This window comes from Barbus barbus (genome assembly GCF_936440315.1).
Source record: "Barbus barbus genome assembly, chromosome: 20".
Taxonomy (NCBI): Eukaryota; Metazoa; Chordata; class Actinopteri; order Cypriniformes; family Cyprinidae; genus Barbus; species Barbus barbus.
The window spans coordinates 17,121,079-17,139,384 of record NC_136748.1 but is presented as its reverse complement, the minus strand read 5'-3'; the positions used below and the strand labels follow the sequence as shown (position 1 = coordinate 17,139,384).

General features: G+C 35.1%; 1 protein-coding gene across 1 annotated transcript; it reads left to right on the top strand.

The window, feature by feature from the left end:
• Nucleotides 1-10,795: 10,795 nt before the first annotated feature.
• LOC306885970 (transcription cofactor vestigial-like protein 2) lies at nt 10,796-18,203 on the top strand. The gene is made up of 4 exons (XM_079442808.1): nt 10,796-11,142; nt 12,095-12,422; nt 15,638-16,057; nt 17,305-18,203. The coding sequence occupies exons 1-4, from the start codon at nt 11,056-11,058 to the stop codon at nt 17,346-17,348; spliced, it is 879 nt and encodes a 292-aa protein (XP_079298934.1). The 5' UTR covers nt 10,796-11,055; the 3' UTR covers nt 17,349-18,203.
• The last annotated feature ends 103 nt before the right edge of the window (nt 18,204-18,306 follow it).

Below are 18,306 nucleotides of genomic sequence, written 5' to 3'. Positions count from 1 at the left end.
TATGCTCATCAAACCTGCATTTATTTGATCAAAAATACAGAAAAAACTGTAATATTGTGAAATATTATTATAATTTAAAATAATGTTTTTTTCTATTTTAATATACTTTAAAATATAATTTATTTCTGTGATGCAAAGCTGAATTTTCAGCATCATTACTCCAGTCTTCAGTGCATGATCCTTCAGAAATAATTCTAATATGCTGATTTATTATCAATATTGGAAACGGTAATGCTGCTTACATATTTATTTTATTTATTTACTTATTTATTTATTTAAACCTGTGAATGTTTTTGGGGTTCATTGATAGATAAAAAGTTAAATACAATGGTATTTATTGAAAATAGAGATGTTTTCAAACTATATCAATCTTTACTATCACTGTTTCTATCAATTTAACAAATCCTTGCTGCATTAAAACTAATTTCTTAAAAAAATAAAAAAAATACTGACCTCAAGCTTTTGAACGGTATATTGTTTAAAAAAATATATATATTTTAAATAAATGCTGCTTTTTAAAACTTTTTATTCATCAAAGAATCTTGAAAAAAAGTGTCACAGGTTTCCAACATTGATAATAAATCAGCATCGCATAAAATGTATTTTAAAGTAGGCCCTATATAAAAATTTTAAAATAAATGCAGGCTTGATGACCATAAGTGACTTCAGTAAGTATCCAAACTTTTGACCTATATATATATATATATATATATATATATATATATATATATATTTATTTTTTCCACATTGCCCCTATTTTACATTTGAGCCCCTGCCCCTGAGGAACGCTCTGCATGTCCCTGACGGACACGTGCAGACATTTGTTTTAGTAGTATAGTGCTCGTTCTTTACTGTGGTGCTACGCATAAAAATGTGATTTTCCTTTTATACAATACATTTTTATATCCCGTTAATATCTAATATTTATAAAACAATTTTTTTTATAGCCTTTATTTATAAACATGTTTGCCTCACAGCGGTGCTATGCGTGAAATAAGTTATTCCTTATATATTAACATTATATATAGATTATATATAGTTAGCCTATATATACTGTAATATTTAAAATACATAATTTTAAAATATATAAACATGTACATTTTCTAATTCCTCTGTTCTAATTCTACTGTTGTTGTCGTTGCCAGTTGTTGTAATATCCTTTAAACTTTCAAAATCCAATTCCTAACATCATCCTGGAAGAAACACCATGACTGATGACAGGGGCAGACTGGGACAAAATTTCAGGCCGGGAAATCTCACACTCATCCAGGCCATCTCATACATCTCATACCTGTCACTTTTTCATAAACACATCTCCACCTTGTTGCAAAACAACCCCCTCATTGTAATTTGTTTGCACATAGTATAGTATTGTTTTATATTGCCTAAATGTCAAAATTAGCACATTAATAGCTACACCTTGAATATATCTTTACAGAAAAATCTTAACACTGAACCTGTTTTTGCATTATCATGAGTCATGTTTTTAAAGTAAAATGAACCATGGTCTTATTAGGCCTATGGTAAAAGTATAGTATCCATGTTTTTTTGGCAGATTGATTACATTTGTATAACCAAAGTTTTACAACAAATACCATGGAGAAACATAGTGTAGCAAACTCATTGTTAATTTGTGGTTACACTCCTAAAAATAAAGGTGCCTAAAAAGTTCTTCATAGTGACATGCATAGAAGAACCATTTTTGGTTCCACAAAGAACCATTCAGTCAAAGGTTTGCAGGGCTTGATATGTTATCATCAACATTTTAAAAAAATGGCTACGTCAATTTAAAATATGAGTTGACACCCTCGTGCAAGCATCTCTCACTGCGCTAATTCCCCATTCTGTTACGAACAAAACAAAGTTCCTTCTCATATATTTTGGGTTGTTGACGAGAATAAAGAAAAAGATAAATAATTCTGTGTTGATATAACGAGTTTAAATTGTATTTGTGTGCTGTGTTTTATGAACCATGAAAGCCGAAGTAGAAATAATATCTTCACTGTCACTTGTAAGCCACTAGATGTCCTCGTTATTACGCAGAAAATTGACATGAGTCAGTCCATTGGCCAATACGATGATGCCAAGTCATGGCAGACGTGGACCAAGCGCAGGCGGCTTGCTACAGTACATGCTTCTACTTCTTCATTTTTTTCTTTTCTAGAGCGAGTTAAATGCTAATTCTCAATTTGAAAGTGTGTCATGTTTGATCGCGAGAAGTGTTATTATGCAGATGGCGAGTAGCACTTATATGATAGGGCAAATAATGCACAATTGCGTTGAAGCATAGTGAAAATAAAAATGTAAAATAAAAATGCGAAGTAAAATTAGAAAATAATTAGCAAATGTAGCAAAATCGAATAACATTCGTTAACTTTAAGTTAACATGAACTAACAACGAAAAATACTTATATTAATCTAATTAATTACCATTTGCTAATACATTAAAATGAAGCGTCTTATTTGTTAATATTATTTAATAGACCTGAGCTAACATGGACAAAAAAGAAAAGAAAAAAAAGGAACAGTTGTGTTTTATTAACATTAATAAGATCAAAATACCAAATACTGCTTGTTGTTATAGTTAACAATAACTTGTGGTAACTGCATTAAATAACACCTTATTCTGAAATCATGCTAAATATATCACTAATAATAATGAACATATGCACAAGGCAGATCACTCACAAACACAAAATGAACCTTCTAAAACCTGCAAAGAGTGACATGAATGAACAACCAATTAAGATGGTGTCTTTACCGTTGACTGAATATGTATTGATCCAATTTGTGAGTCTCAGACTGTGTCAAAACAACTCATTAGTAGCTCTATCTCACCTCGTAATTTATTAAGAGATGTGAGACCTGTGCTCTATAACCTTTCAAGCTTCGGCCTTGGCCTGTTATTTGCTCTTAAAGCCCAGTGTCAGATCTTCTAAGATTACTCAGATGGAGAAAGGGAGTAAGTAATAGAGTAAGTAATTAGCTCTCTGGTTCATCTTGTTTTAATATGGCATTTAATGTGTATACTTTGAATGTTGCGGTTGGATGTGTTGGTTCCAAATGAGTTATACTTAAACCCTTTTATCTTTTATTTTTTAGAACTGTAGAAAAGGTGAAAAGTCTGTGTCGGACGTTTTGTTATAGATAGGTAACATATATTGTGCAATCAAGGAAAATCTCTCATGTTCTCTATAGCCTGCTATAGAAATGAATGTGGGTCCCAACTGAAACTCAGTGACCATGAAAAAAGGAAGAAAAAGCAGTTGTTAGTTAGTTTCACAACGAACACATTCTTGTGTGTTACATTTGTGATTCCTGGCACAATGTTCTGACAGTTTTTCAGTAACACTTGTCCTTCGTTATTACATACATGCACTTACTATATTAATAACATTATGAATAATTCCATGCAACTAACCCTAAACCATATCCTAATCCTAACACTAACCCTATAAGTAATTAATATTACTCAGTAGCCTACTTAAATCTATAATTACACTGTAACAAGGACACTAAATGCATCATGTGACTGATGTTTATGAATAATCAAGATATTTTGCGGAGTCTTGCTTTCAAACTCTCATAATAAAAGAAACCCACTTTTTTCCATTTACCTAATTTCAAAGAAAAGACCACAAATTCAGTTTTTCACAATTTTTTTCCAACGTAAAAGTTCCAATTTGTCACATGGCTATGATGTCATAGCAGCTCTGCCTCTCATTGCTGGAAGTGACAGGTCAATGACAAGTGAATTTTATATTTCAAATGGATGGCGCTGATCTGATTGCACAGGTGACGTTAATGTCCTCTCAGTTCCAGGGTCCTGTGAGAAATAAGAGATGGAAAATGATTGGATAAAGTATTTTGGTTCGAGTTGTGCGGTTGTTAGGGCAATGACCTTATTAGCAGAGACAGGTTTTATTTTACAGAAAAAAATAATTACAGACTCTTGATGCTAAAGTCAATTGTATATTCTTACATAATTTTCCATAGATTTTCCATGGTTGATTACTAGCATAAAAAAATATTTCCCCAAGACTCTCTCTGATTGGTTAGCTGTTGTAACTGAGGGCAGATCGGCCAGTTTACTGGCCAATAAAAATACCTGTGAACTCTATGATGTCATCACTGAATAAATCACTCTGAATCTGAAATGGCACAACAACAAAGTATTCCCACAATTCAAAGCAGTTCGGTAGCACATTCATGTAAAACAGTATTTCTAAATAGACTAAATAACACATATGTATGCTGAACTGATCAAATTACATGTGGAAATCTGACCACACATTGCTTTAGAAATAAAAAAGAGATATTTAAAAACAAAACCAAAAGTCTTTTGGGTAAATTCAGGGAATATCGTCCCTGCTGGGAAGCACAGCCACAATGAAGCATTGGAGAGCCTTGAAATATTTGGTGGAAATGCCCTTTAACATGAATTGCAAGTGTGATCGTCTTATAGCGCGCAGAATGAACTCATCTGTGTTCCTGGCATTCTGAGGCTCCAACACCATCTGACTCCAGTGGAGTAAATTATCGCTGTTGGAACTTGTGACACAATAGCTTTGTAACCAAATCTCCCCTTCAATCGGTTCAGTCTCTCTCTCTCTTTCTTTCTTTCTTTCTTTCTTTCTTGCTTTCTTGCTTTCTTTCTTTCTCTGGGGGCAGTAGTGCCCTACTGTGCTTGTGGGACAGGAATGTTCTACAGCAGGGTGACAATCTCCTGCTACCCCTTTAAACACACACACACACACACACACACACACACACACACACACACACACACACACACACACACACACACAAACACACAAACACATACACACACACTGAGGATGACATCAGCTGCTTGTCTACATCGCTGGGACACTCCAGGCTGCCAAAGGGGGAATGTAGCACCCGTCAGTTACTTCAGCCATGCTGCTTGTTCATGTACTATCCATACTGAACGGGTTAGCTTTTAATAAACAGGCCCAAGGAGAACGTATTCCTGTTTGATGGAGATAAAGGCTACTGAGAGACAGAGAGGAGGACAGTGCATTTGTTGGGGACAATTAAGCATTTAAAACCTGATTTATTTTTTTATCTTTTTATTTTTTTTCTTCAGATTTGTATAATATATTTATTCCCGATTTACTTTCACATCAGAAACATATATCACAATTCAGTCCATAATAATATAATATAATATAATACAATCCTCTGAGTTAAAAATAAAATAAAATAAAATGATTCTAAGTTAAAAGTTAATAACAGGTTTATTGTGTCAAAGGCAATAATTAATCTTTTCCACTTTGTTCAAAATAAAATAAAAATAATTTAGATAATAAATTAATATGAAATAAATTAATAAAATAAAATGCTGAAATGATTCTATGGTTTTACAAGCAATGCTGGTCTTTCAAATGCAAGGAATGGCCTTGCCTAAGGAGTCATACTGAACCCCAAATGTGTCTAATTGCAATAGTTTTATTGTGATTAGATGTGTCAGGGGAAAATAGAACATACTGTAATTGGACATGCAGGGATGATCTGGTTCAGTCTGAAAGCAGATTTGTTGCTTGAGATAATCTTAGATGACAATCAAGCATCTTCGGTTCCTACTCTTAGCTCATGTAACACAGTTAAGAGTTTTGGGCTAAAGTTAAACCAACATTCTAGATCCCTGATTATAGTGTAGAATCAGACTGCTTGTGGCCTTTGTTTGTGGTAACAGACAGCGCACATGTGTGTGTGTGTGTGTGTGTGTGTGTGTTTGTGTGTGTGCACGTGCTCGTGCAGCAACTATACGCCACACATGGAGCTATAGCCGAAGAAGACGAACAACACTATAACCTCCAGACCTGACCCCATTGGTGATGAGCCAGACCAGGCCCTAAAATCAGACTGTTGTTTCAGGGTTCTCACAGGATCTGACCCAAGTGTGCAAGTGGTAAGGAGAGGGTTTTATATTTATTTTTAGGAATTCATTTTTTATTTGTTTCGCATTATAAACCGTGTTTTGTGATACAATGCTGCCCATATCAAAGATATGTCAGTCGGGGTAGTTATCGTTCACTAAATATAAAAGCATTCAAGAAAATGTGTTACTTGAAATAAAGTAAATATAAACAATACAAATAATAATTTATTAACAAAATAAATTAATTTATATTTTTTATTTTTTTATTATATATATATTTTTTAAGTTTAGCTTGAGGTACTAAACTAACTAAAACTAAAACTGAACAAAACAAATGTATAAAGTCTATATAGACATATTTAAAAAATATTTAAAAATGATAAAAGACACAACAAAATTGCTATCTTTAACTTTAAAATGAAAAACATATATATATATATATATATATATATAAACTATAACAGTAACTCAGTATCCCAATGAAACTAATACAACACTGGTGTCAACGCAAATGATAAGATGTGTAACATTAATTTTTTGAATTACATTTGAAATAATTGTCAAAATTATATAAATATATGATTTTAAGTTGTTTTAGATTTTTTTTAGTATAGAATGTTACATTGTATTGTCAAATTCCTTAAAGTATTTCATAACAACAAAAACAAGTTGTACAAGAATCTGAATGTGAATTTTCCTTGTTAACTTGTTAATGTTGCAGAACAAGAAACTATCCTATGTATGCTACATGATATTTTAACCCCTGTGATCACCTGACTGAGTTGTCAGTTCAGTTTTATGACTGAGAGAGATTTGGTCTAGCATGAAGAGTCAAAACCAAACAATGATGTAATCGACGTTTATTTTCTGCTCGTTCACAAATACAGACACACACAAACACAAACACAAACACACCGTCTTAGGAAGAGGGGTCTGGACAGTAAATGAAACAGGAATACAGAGAAATGGATCTTGAAGGAGAGTGAAGGGAAGGAGGGGGCCGCTTGTCCTTCTCCTCTGTTCCCTAGTTTGGTCACTCAGAGCTCTACATCAGGGGTCATATGCTGGGGCTCAGAGATTGTTATACAGACTGGGCTAGACATCACACGCATACGCATATAGTAATACAACCTGTTTTCTTAGTAATGACAAATGACTTACTGTTCCAAAAAAGAAGGAGAGAGTGATATGTGTTGCTGGGAAGACTCTGAAAGAAAAAAAAGAGAGCAAGAGAGAGAGAGAGAGAGAGAGAGAGAGAGAGAGAGAGAGAGAGAGAGAGAGAGAGAGAGAGAGAGAGCAATCGGTCATGGCCATTAATATAAATGGTTCCTCCTACATGTGGTCATCGTGCACAGTCTGTTTTAAACTCTGTGCTACATGTCGTCAGGAGCAGCTGTCCGTCACGCTGAAGCACTCAACCCCTTTCCCTGTGGCATTGCATCATTCCCCCTGTATCTCAAAAAAACACACCAAAGTGAGTAAAGTTTCACAGTGTGCTTCAGCCGAGACAGACATCAGATGGGCAACAACAGCATGTCCATGACTCCAGAAAGCATTCAGATAACAAGTCTTTTAAATGCGTGTAAAATGAGAGGTTAATGGTCCCAGACCTCCTGACCTCCAGCAGGGAATAGTTAAGCATGTACTCATGACAGCAGTGCCGAGCTTCATCCAACTTTGTCTCAAGTGTCCGTGTCTCTCATTCCCGTAAATGCACTCCATAATTGTGCGACTATATTGGCTGTGTTAAAACAAATCATTACATAGCATTTGCATGAAGTTCTGAAAGGTATTTTTTATGTTTTAGTACTGATAAGGCACAGTGAACATCCTGTGTTTACTTTAGTATGCATATGTGAATATACATAGGAACTACTTAAATAATGAATATTTCATTGTATAAGGCTACTTTTATATTTTTATTAGTAGTATTATTATTATTAGTAGTAGTACAGAAGTAAGCCTATAAAACAAGATATAATATAAGTATATATATATATATTAGTAGTAGTAGTAGTAGTACAAAAGTAAGCCTATAAAATTAATCATGGGTCTATTTTCGTAAAAAAAAATTAAGGTGATAATTAAAAATACTGTGTATATTTCATTAAAGAAATTGTGGTTCAGTGTTGTATAGAAAATATTGAGGACTTTTTACTAATAATTCCAAGATGTGTTTTCCTCTTTTTTTTTATGGAAACTTAAGCAGTTTTGAGGCTTGAATTGAGGAACTGATTAAAAGAAAATAATAAAAAAAGGAAAGAAGGCTACCTATTTATTTTAAGAGAATTAGCTCAATTTTGCAGTTTTACTTTAGAGGTGATTGTTAGTTCCCAGCATGCTTTGCATTTGGCTGGATATGGAGAGTAAATTTAGAAATTAAATGTTATTTTATGTGTTTTTGAGTGAAGGGAAACATCTATTAATGTTTTAATGTTCAGTTATGTTTGACATTTGAAAGAGTTTCTGTTACGTTGACGTTTCCATTGTGCAGTGCAATCGTTACCACTGTGCAGAAGAGTAGAGCTTATGGTTATGGATACTACTCCTCTAAGGCATTAAGTTTTGTTCATTGAGCAGTAGCTCTGCTAGTGCAGTATTCCCATTATTTCTCAAGTATCTTCCTGCTTGAGCTGTTTGGCATACAGTCTTTTAAATGTATAAAATAACTCAGTCAAATACAAACAGGCCTCACTCAAAATCACAGACTTTTGAGAATCAACTTAAAATAAATTAGCATATTTCACTAATAATATTCAATTTACTGTGTTATAGATTCATTAATTTAGGAGATTTTACATGATTTATTCAGTTAGATTCCATTAAAAAATCAAGCCTGAAAAACTACTCAAAAATATTAAGTGTAATATTGTTACCATCATTTTTTTTAAGTAGATAGCTCGTTACATTTTTTATAAAACAATATATGATATTTGAAGTCAAATATTTTCATACACCTTTCAGAATCTGCAAAATGTTCATTATTTGACCAAAATAAGAAGGATCATACAAAATGCATGTTATTGTTGATTTAGTACTGACCTGAATAATATATTTTACATAAAAGATGTTTATTGTCCACAAGAGAAAATAGTTGAAATTCATAAAAATGACACCATTCAAAAGTATACATAGCTGTGTTTTATTTTTTTGTGTTTTTTTTTTTTTTGTGATAGTTGTTCACGAGTCCCTTGTTTGTCCTGAACAGTTAAACTGCCTGCTGTTCTTCAGAAAATCCTTCAGGTCCCACAAATTCTTTGGTGTTTTCTTCTGGAGCATCAGTGAGCGTTTGAACCTTCTGTAATAGTTATGTGTCCTCATTGTTGGAAAGGGTTCAAATACACAAAAATGCTGGAAAACCAAAGAATTTGTGGGACCTGAAGGATTTTTCTGAAGAACAGCAGGCAGTTTAACTGTTCAGAACAAACAAGGGACTCACAAACAACTCACTAAATAAAAAAACACAACTGGGGATCTTTCAAGCAAAAACACAGTATTAAGAATCAAAAACTTTTGAACATTTTTTATAAATTCAACTATTTTCTCTTGTGGATTATATGTAAAAATCTTTTATGTGAAATATCTTATTCAGATCAGTACTAAATAAACAATAATATGCATTTTGTATATTTTGGTAAAATAATAAAAATTTAGCTGATTCTGCAAGGTATATGTAAACTCTTCAACTGTATATATAATAATCTTTTAAAAGAAATACATAAAATAAATAACAGCAATTTTTAAAAATATTTTTATATAATAATATTTTTTAACTTGTTTTTGGTGATTGGCAGGTTTGTTTTGTTTTGAGTTCATTGAAAAATAATGCAATAGCATGTATATTATTTAAGAGCTCTGATATTTCTGACACTTTACATGGCAGGACCAGTTGGTCTGAAACCAATTATATTAGACAGAGAGTTTATTGGTCAATTGAAGCTAGAGTTCTGGCACACATCTCCTCGGTCGACCCTGAACAAACACTTTAGAGACATTCCTCTCTGTTTAACACCGCTGGATGAAATTCTGCAAATATTCCACACGATTCTCTTAACGTTCTAGAATGTCTGTCAGAAAACTCCTGGCACTCAAGGTCCAATGTGAACATATTAATATCTGGGAGAATATTTGACACATTTAACAGAGCACGATCTAGAGGAGGTTCCTTCTTGAAGAGAGCATTAACAGTTTTGATTTGGAATATTAATGTAAACTAGTGGGACCGAGACAACATTAATGTGTGTTTGACTGACCTCGTGTTTGTTTAAGTGAAGGTGATAATGTGAGCTAGATTTGAGAGGAATCTCTTTGCTCAAGTGCTGGTATGGATTGGGTGTCCAGACTATACCTCACACCCCTGTGCCACCCTGAGAATCAGCCAATGTTCTTCAGCTCAGCAAGTTAACTAGTTTACTACATGATGTTTTGTAATAATCCATTTTTTTCTTTTAGCCTTTTGGAAATTTTGGAACTTATGATTAATATATATATATATATATATATATATATATATATATATATATATATATATATATATATATATATACATATATATATACATATATATTAAATATGTATATTTAAAATATATAAATAATATGATATATAACACCTTTATTATTGATATAAAATACTATTTATAAAATAGGCCTGCTTAAAAGGTAAACTGATTTAGAGCTACAACCAGCCATGTGCTATTTATGCAAATTATTCATATTGCATATATTTATTCCAAAAAAAGTGGTTTACAATTCCATCACCTAATTGCTTTAGGCATCAGTCGTGATAGATGAATGGGGTCTGTCAATCAAAGCAGTAGCTCAAACTCTATGCACGGAATGTGCTCTGCAAGATCACGCAGTTAAATTTTCAAGGGTGGTCGGGGGTCTTGGTGTGGGGTGGGAGGGGTAGACATGTGAAGCTCTGTCTTGGGCGCATTCTGTGGTATAAACCAAACCACAGTCCCGCGAGCGCAGCTGTCAGGTGTGCGTCACCGTGGACCACCGATCAGTCACCGCGCGCTCTGCTTACCGACACCGAGATGTTGCACTGTCCTACTTGACTTTTCTTTCCCGTTTCTCTGCTTCTGCACGCGAAACAGAGCGCGACAGTTCCGCTGCCTGCGAGCCGAGAGGAGCGAGCGGGTTATCATGAGTTGTCTGGATGTTATGTACCCGGCTTATGGTCATTACGCACCGTACGCGCACAAAGCTTCAGCGTTCATCAGCACTTTGCCGGTAAGCAGGTTTCCGCGCAATGCAGCTATGATAAATGCATTAACTATAATTAAATTAAAAAACGCAAGTGTGCTTAATGGTTATATCACGATTGTGTTTGTTTGCTCTCTGTGTGAGGTAGCCTATGTTAGAGCGGGGCAAGTTGTCACATTCCAGTGAATATCACATTTCAGTACAAATCTTTAATTTTCGGCCATCTAAAGCAGTCGAACATTTACATTATTGCATAGAAATACAGTTAAAATAAAGATGCAGTTCATGCGTGGGGCATGTTGTCATATTACATGGTGTAAGTTGCCTAAGTGGAACCTGACATTAAACAGTTTACATGGACTTTTCAGCTACATTTAAACAGTAAAAAAAATAGGGGAGGGTATTGTCGAAGGTAATGTACTAAAATATCAAACAAGTGTGGTCAACAAATATTGTGACTGATAAATTGCATAAATAAATATGAAATAACATTCACAACACAGGTGGTAACTTGTCTTAATCTGACTGTTTTGAGAACACTGTTCAGTCTTCCAGTTAAAGTTTATAAAATTATATAGTTGACTTTGCTCTGAATGTATACAAGTATGATTTTATCGTGTTTATGTTTTTCTCCAATCAAATATTTTTTGGGGAAAAAAAAGTAAAATTCTAATTTTGAAGATTCTGAAAAAATACACAAAAGTAATTCTAATTTAAGAGAGTTGATAAAATGTTTGAAACAAACAAAAAAGCCACTGGATTAAAAGCATTGGTGAGGCTGGATTTTTTACACACCACAGATAGCTACCGAGAATATGAGAACTAGCCCTGGTCTTATCTGGTCATATGTTTTATATATGATCACAACTGTCGTACATACCTATAGGCACATATGTGCAAACACACACATGCATACATACACACGCACGCACACAAACAGATTGTGTCACAATGTCTCTCAGCTACTTTTTTTTCTTAGGCATCCCTTGGTCTGAGAAGCCCCTCGTCTCGCTGTAGAGATCCGATGGACAGCGTGGCGGCCCCGTGCTGCTCGGAGGGTGTCCCAGTTTGTGCCGGAAGCTCCAGCTCTGGGGGTCCGTCCCCATCACGGTATCCTTCAGCCGGACAAATTGAGGAGGCTACAAAGGGCAAAGAGGTCAGGGAGGCAGAATACCTGAACTCACGATGTGTCCTCTTTACCTACTACCAAGGGGACATTAGCAGTGTAGTGGATGAACACTTCTCCAGAGCTCTCAGCACCTACATGGAGGCCGAGGGCAAAAAGAGGCACAGTGATCCCAGCACAGGTGAGAGTGCAGCAAAAGCAACCATTAGTTTGAATGAAGACAGATGCAAGATAAATTAAAATCACTGCAAATCATTTATGTGTACAAATATCAGCTAAGTGAACTCGGCTCAGTTGTATTCAGATAAAATGCACAGAACTGAATCAAATCAATTTGAAGTTAATGTAACTGGATGAAGCTGCTTGTTAGAACAAAGTCTGTGAGAAATGCAAGAATGCTAAATTTTACAGTTCACCCAAAAATAAAAATTATGTAATTATTTAGTCATATCATTATATCCTCAAGTCACTCCAAACTTTCTTCTGCATACGTAAAAAGAAAACTTCTTTATTGGCATCATTGGTTCCATGAAGAACTTTTAACATCCACCTTTCCATTACACAAAATGTTCTTTATAGCAGAAAAAGGTTCAGATTATTAAAATATTCTTTACACTAAAAAAAACTTTTCCTAACTGTGTGTCTTTTACTCTTTCTTTTTTTTTAAAGAAAGTTATTTGGGGAACTCAAAATGGTTCTTCTGTTGAATCAATATGAAAAACACCTTTTAGAGTCAATATTTTACTATTTTGAGGAATGTTTCAGCTGTTTGTATATATACACAAATAATTGTAACCTAAAAGTGGTAACATATAAATTAACTGGTTTTATTGAAGTCAAAAATCACTAAACCAACCTATATACACCAATTTATACCAGCAACACTGGTATGGGATAAATCAAGTAGGGATAAATCAAGTAGAAAGAACTCTTTAAGGTAATAATTCCAGGTTATCACTTTTTACAGTGAAAGTCAAAGAGGTCCATAAGTTTCAAGCTACAAAAGCTGAAACAGTCTTTAAAATATATTCTTTTGTGTTCTGCAGAAGGAAGAAAATCATATGAGCTCACAACATCATGAAGGTGAATAAATAATTACCGAAATTTCACTTTTGTTTGAACTATTCCTTTAAGGACAGGAGCAAACTAAAAATTTACCACAGTTGCACAGTCACAAATAGTCACAAATGTCTTTCACTTTCTGTCCCTTTTGTACCGCCAGCTGAGATAGCGTGAGTAGTCTGTTGAATACCAACTCGCACAAGTGTCTGCTATGCAAGGTGGTGCTTAATTTGTGTGTTTACCTTAATGAACCTTTGGTATATTCCCTCTCTCCCTCCCTCCCCATGACATCTTCATCTGGCCTCTCAGACGCTGCCTGCCTCCCAACAGATACTATGTTTATACGTGGCGGTAAGCACAGTGGCTCGAGCTCATATCGCGTTCAAACGGCTCACAATACCGAGCGTCAGATTTATGAGGCGCTCGCCCACCCCTCCTCTGATCACGACTACATCACCGGTGTCTTTTTTCACAGGAATTCTAAATATAAAAGTAATGTCTAAAAACATACTTCACCCCTCCCTCTGCATTCTATGAGGGGTTACGGGGGGGGCGAGAGGGTTAGTAAAAACAACAGGTGGGGGCATGAGCAGAGACAGAGGTCTGCAGGTCTGTGGAGGTGCTGGGGGGCCGATATGACAGAAGGAGGAAAAGACCACCTCCAGGTTTAACTTCGTGCCTTATATAGACCTTTACGGTAGACAGAAGTCTGCGCCTTTGTCTTGTCTTTCTTCTGCTCTTTTGTTGCTTGTCAATGTCTTGACCTCTTCATCTTTTGTATTTCTTTGATGGGTTTTCTTTCTCCTTTCTAGCTCTCCCTCTCTCTCTTTCCGTCTCTCATCTCTCTCATGTGGCCGTGTGTATTTCTGTGATGTGTGATAAGCTCTTTAGAAGCAAATGGAACACCATATGATTCAACTAGAAAGACATCTGAGTGCGTGGGGCTGGAAATCATGTGAAATCATGTGACAAGCCTGACCTGAAAGTCCAAGGTGCAACGGCCTTATATGTGGACAAATGAGACACAGAGAAATGCCATCTCAGCTGGACCTCTAATAATATGATAACTAACCGACACCAGTGTGCACATTATTGGGGGGTTGAGGGGGTCGGAGCCCTATAATAAAGGCCTGAACACTCCAAAGGAAGTTTCAATGTTTCAACAGTTTTCAGACAACATTTCAATAAGTTAGTCAGAGCACACTGAAGAGAGATACTCGTGAACAGGGGTCATATTCTCCTGAGGAGGTCACCATAGCAACAGTAGCAGTGAGAGAAATAAACTTTTCATTAAGGGCCGATATATTGATTTCTGGTGCATTTTTACAACCTTTATTAGGACATTACTAAACAGAAAAAATATCGATATTTTTGATTTTACTGTATTGACTTTGGCGTTTGTATTTGTAAAACACTAAAAAACATATTTAACAAACAAAAACAACAACAAAAGAAATATTCAATGATTAATGAAAAAATGAATAAAAATGATGGATTGCCTATACTTTTAAATATTAAACTAATTCCACCAGTAGTTGGCAGCAAATCCCTGTCTTAATTAGTGAATAATTGAATCATTCATTCAACCAGTTTGTTCAAAGTGGCTGATTCATTTAGGAACAAAACAAGTGACTGTCTTTATGATGAATGAATCATTGAATTGTTCACTCAACCTGAACGAAATACCACTCTGTGTTCCTCGCAAAGGTTCTGCTGTGGCTATGTTTGGAACAACTTTTATTCGTGAAACAGAGCAATAACTGGCACTACTGTGTAATTGAGATTTTGTTATGTGAGACGAACCTGAACATCTGCTTAAATAATGCTTAAAGGAGACCTATTATGCCCTTTTTTACAATATGTAATATAAGTTTCAGGTGTCCCCAAAATGTGTCTGTGAAGTCTCAGCTCAAAATACCCCACAGATAATTTATTATATAATTATGAATATGCCTATTTGGAGAGGAAGCAGAAACACTCTGTTTTCATGCATGTCTCTTTAAATGCAAATGAGCTACTGCTCCGCACCCCCTTTTCCAGAAAAGGCCTGTGCCTTTACAGCTCATACCTCAGATACACTGCCAAAAATCATTTGTTTGGTTTTGATTGTCATGTCTATCGCGCTGAAATCATGCATTTTAAACCATATAGCCCACACATCCGAAGCACATGCACAGCAAGCAGCTGTCACACAGCATGTGAGTAATGTTACTAAACTAAGTTCTCTCTCATGTCTTATTGTTCTTACAGTAGATTTTCTCCTAGCAAACATTACATTACACCCTTTGCTTTTTGTTTCTCTTTGTCATTCTTGTTCTTTTCTCTCCCCTTTAGATGCTTCATCCTCAAGCAGTCGACGCAGTTTCCCTCCATCTTTCTGGGACAGTAACTACCCCTCTCCGCCCAGCCGACCCCACTGTGATCCCACAGGTACTCCCACCTATGCTATGGACCCCTACGCCCAGGCTCTACACCCGGGTCTGCCTCACTCACACGCTCACCCGCACCCATCAGAGTCCTGGAGCTACTCTCAGAGCCAGCCCTATCCCCCCCCACGGCCCTTACACGAACTATACTCCCCTCCTGGGCTGGATGCCCACTACGGACCCCTACTGATGCCTGCCATTCGGCCGCCTCATCTCCCGACCCTGTCCGGGCATTACGATGTGGGAAAGCTGGAAGCCACCCCAACATGGCCAGGGCTGCTTCCGCCCGGGGAAGTGGCACAGAGTCTGGCTCTCAACATGGAACCAGGTATGGTGCTCTAATGTAGGGAAATAAAATGCAAATACTGAGGTTACGGTAATGAATCTTTTTATTAAATATGTGCTTTTCATATTTAATGAAGGTGATGTTTAAAAAAATAAACATTCTACCAGATAAGTAATGCATTTAAATGTTAATGTTAATTTAAATATGAATAAAATGACATCTCAAGAGAAATTAATTTGCAATATTTAGAGATATGTAATTATGTGTTCAAAATTAATTTATGGTTTAATTTGACACTGTAAGCTTTGTGCTCAAGGTAATTAAACAGAATCTAATGCTGATATTTCTACAAATATCCACTGAGTTATTTATCATCTGTTTATTAAACAAAATCTTGGGAACAGGGTTGACATCTGAAAATCACAAAGAAGTAACCAAATATACGATAATGTGATAAAAGAGGAGAATTTAATATGTCACCATTTAACTGAAGAGTTTACTTCTTAAAATAATTATTATGATAGTGATTTATGTTGATTAATAAAAAAGGTTATGACTTTAAAAAGGGAAAAAATTATAAGGTTGCTGTATAACCTGGCAACACAATATCAAACATGTCTATATTAATAAACAGTATAAGTCAGCATCAGATCAAACCACCTTTTTATACATATAAAAGGGACACAAACCTGTTTTATAGAAAGATCCATATACTTTACAATTCCAGAGATGTGTCTTAAGATTAAGCATTTAAAGCAGTTGCAATCTGTGACACAAAAATTTAACACATAAAACATAATACGTAAAAATATAAAAACATAAAATATAATATGAAAAAATGCATAAAACTCCTCACAAAATTATTATTATTATTATTTATTTTATTTTTATCTCTAGCATTTCATTTTTCTGGAAACATAAATAATAAGCTTTTTTTAAAACTGAACATTGTGGGAACTTCATCAGTAATTTGCTGGTAAACTCTCAGTTTGCAAAATTAAGCTATTAAGCTTTCATGTGTGCTACAGAACTTCATTTTACAAACTAGGTGAGAGTTTACCGGCAAATTACCGATCAAGTTTGTGCAGTGTTCTGTTTAGAAAAGTGCAGGAATTATGTTTAAAGCAAACGAGTCACACACCCTCCAGGTTAATGGCAGGAAATGGATTGTTTGGCTTCAGTTGTTGATGCTTATTATATAGAGAGTTTGCAGCCACCATGGAGATTGTGTATGTGAATGGTTCCTCCTTGTGTTCAGCCATTGTGTTCATGTCTGCTTTGCACCGCAGGTCTCCAGCACCACAAGAAAGGGAAGGAGCTCTACTGGTTTTAATGAGAAGCCCTTCATCGACCATCCAATTAAAGCCTGCAGTTTGGCCTATTGTAGCCGAACTGTTGTTTCTTTAGCCCCCACGCACAGCGGCTCTCTACACCAGCTCTGCACACGCTCTGAACACGCTCCAGGACTATTTGTGTGCACCATGGAGATATGAACATAGGGCGAGGGGAGAACGCCTAGGGGAGGCAGGGGTGCTAGACGACATGGTCTTTCTGTTTTTTGATCTGTTTTTCTCTCTTTGATCTTTTTTAAACTAATTTATTGTGGTGTAAAAATCCAGCTTGGCCTCTACGGTACTCAGTTTGGATGGTGAGACGTAAGAAACATTGCATGGTGCAGTATATATATAGAATGACGCATTTTCTAAAAATCTGGCTGTTTATATTGATTGAATAAGGATGGCAGCAATGTGTTTGTATTTTTTTGTTGCATTATTTTTCTTCCCATGTACAGTATTTTTATTTATATATACATTAGTATTTATGTGTTTCAATTAAAATACACTTTTGGCCAGTGCTGTTTTTTTTCTTTTTCTTGGAAAATGCCATGGTGTGAAACAGCTACAATAAATCTGAGAGAATTTAAAGAATGAATAAACCATACCTTCTCATTAAAGAGTGAAATAAAATGATGTGATTTTCCAGGTTAATGAACCACTTCAGAGAGTTGACAAGGTTCCATGAATGTTATTATAAGGGGAAAGTCATTTTTGGTGTATTTTTTTATGTGTGAGTCTAGTTTATTGAATTACAAATGAATGAATGAATGAATGAATGAATGAATGTTCTGTTAAGACTAAAAATGTAAGAAATTGTTTGTATTTCCATATTAAACATTCATTTAAATATGTTGCCTTGTTAGTGTCATGGCCTATTACTCATTTCTAAAACATGTCTATGGTTATGAAATATTAAAAATAATACTTGTTAGATATTTCAAAATTGGGTTGGAC

Excerpts from the sequence above, each read along its gene's own strand:
- LOC306885970 (XM_079442808.1), top strand. The coding sequence starts at position 11,056 with ATGAGTTGTCTGGATGTTATGTACCCGGCTTATGGTCATTACGCACCG. Across the intron at positions 12,423-15,637 it reads GCACAGTGATCCCAGCACAG|ATGCTTCATCCTCAAGCAGT; the intron begins GTGAGAGTGCAG and ends TCTCCCCTTTAG. Across the intron at positions 16,058-17,304 it reads GGCTCTCAACATGGAACCAG|GTCTCCAGCACCACAAGAAA; the intron begins GTATGGTGCTCT and ends TTTGCACCGCAG.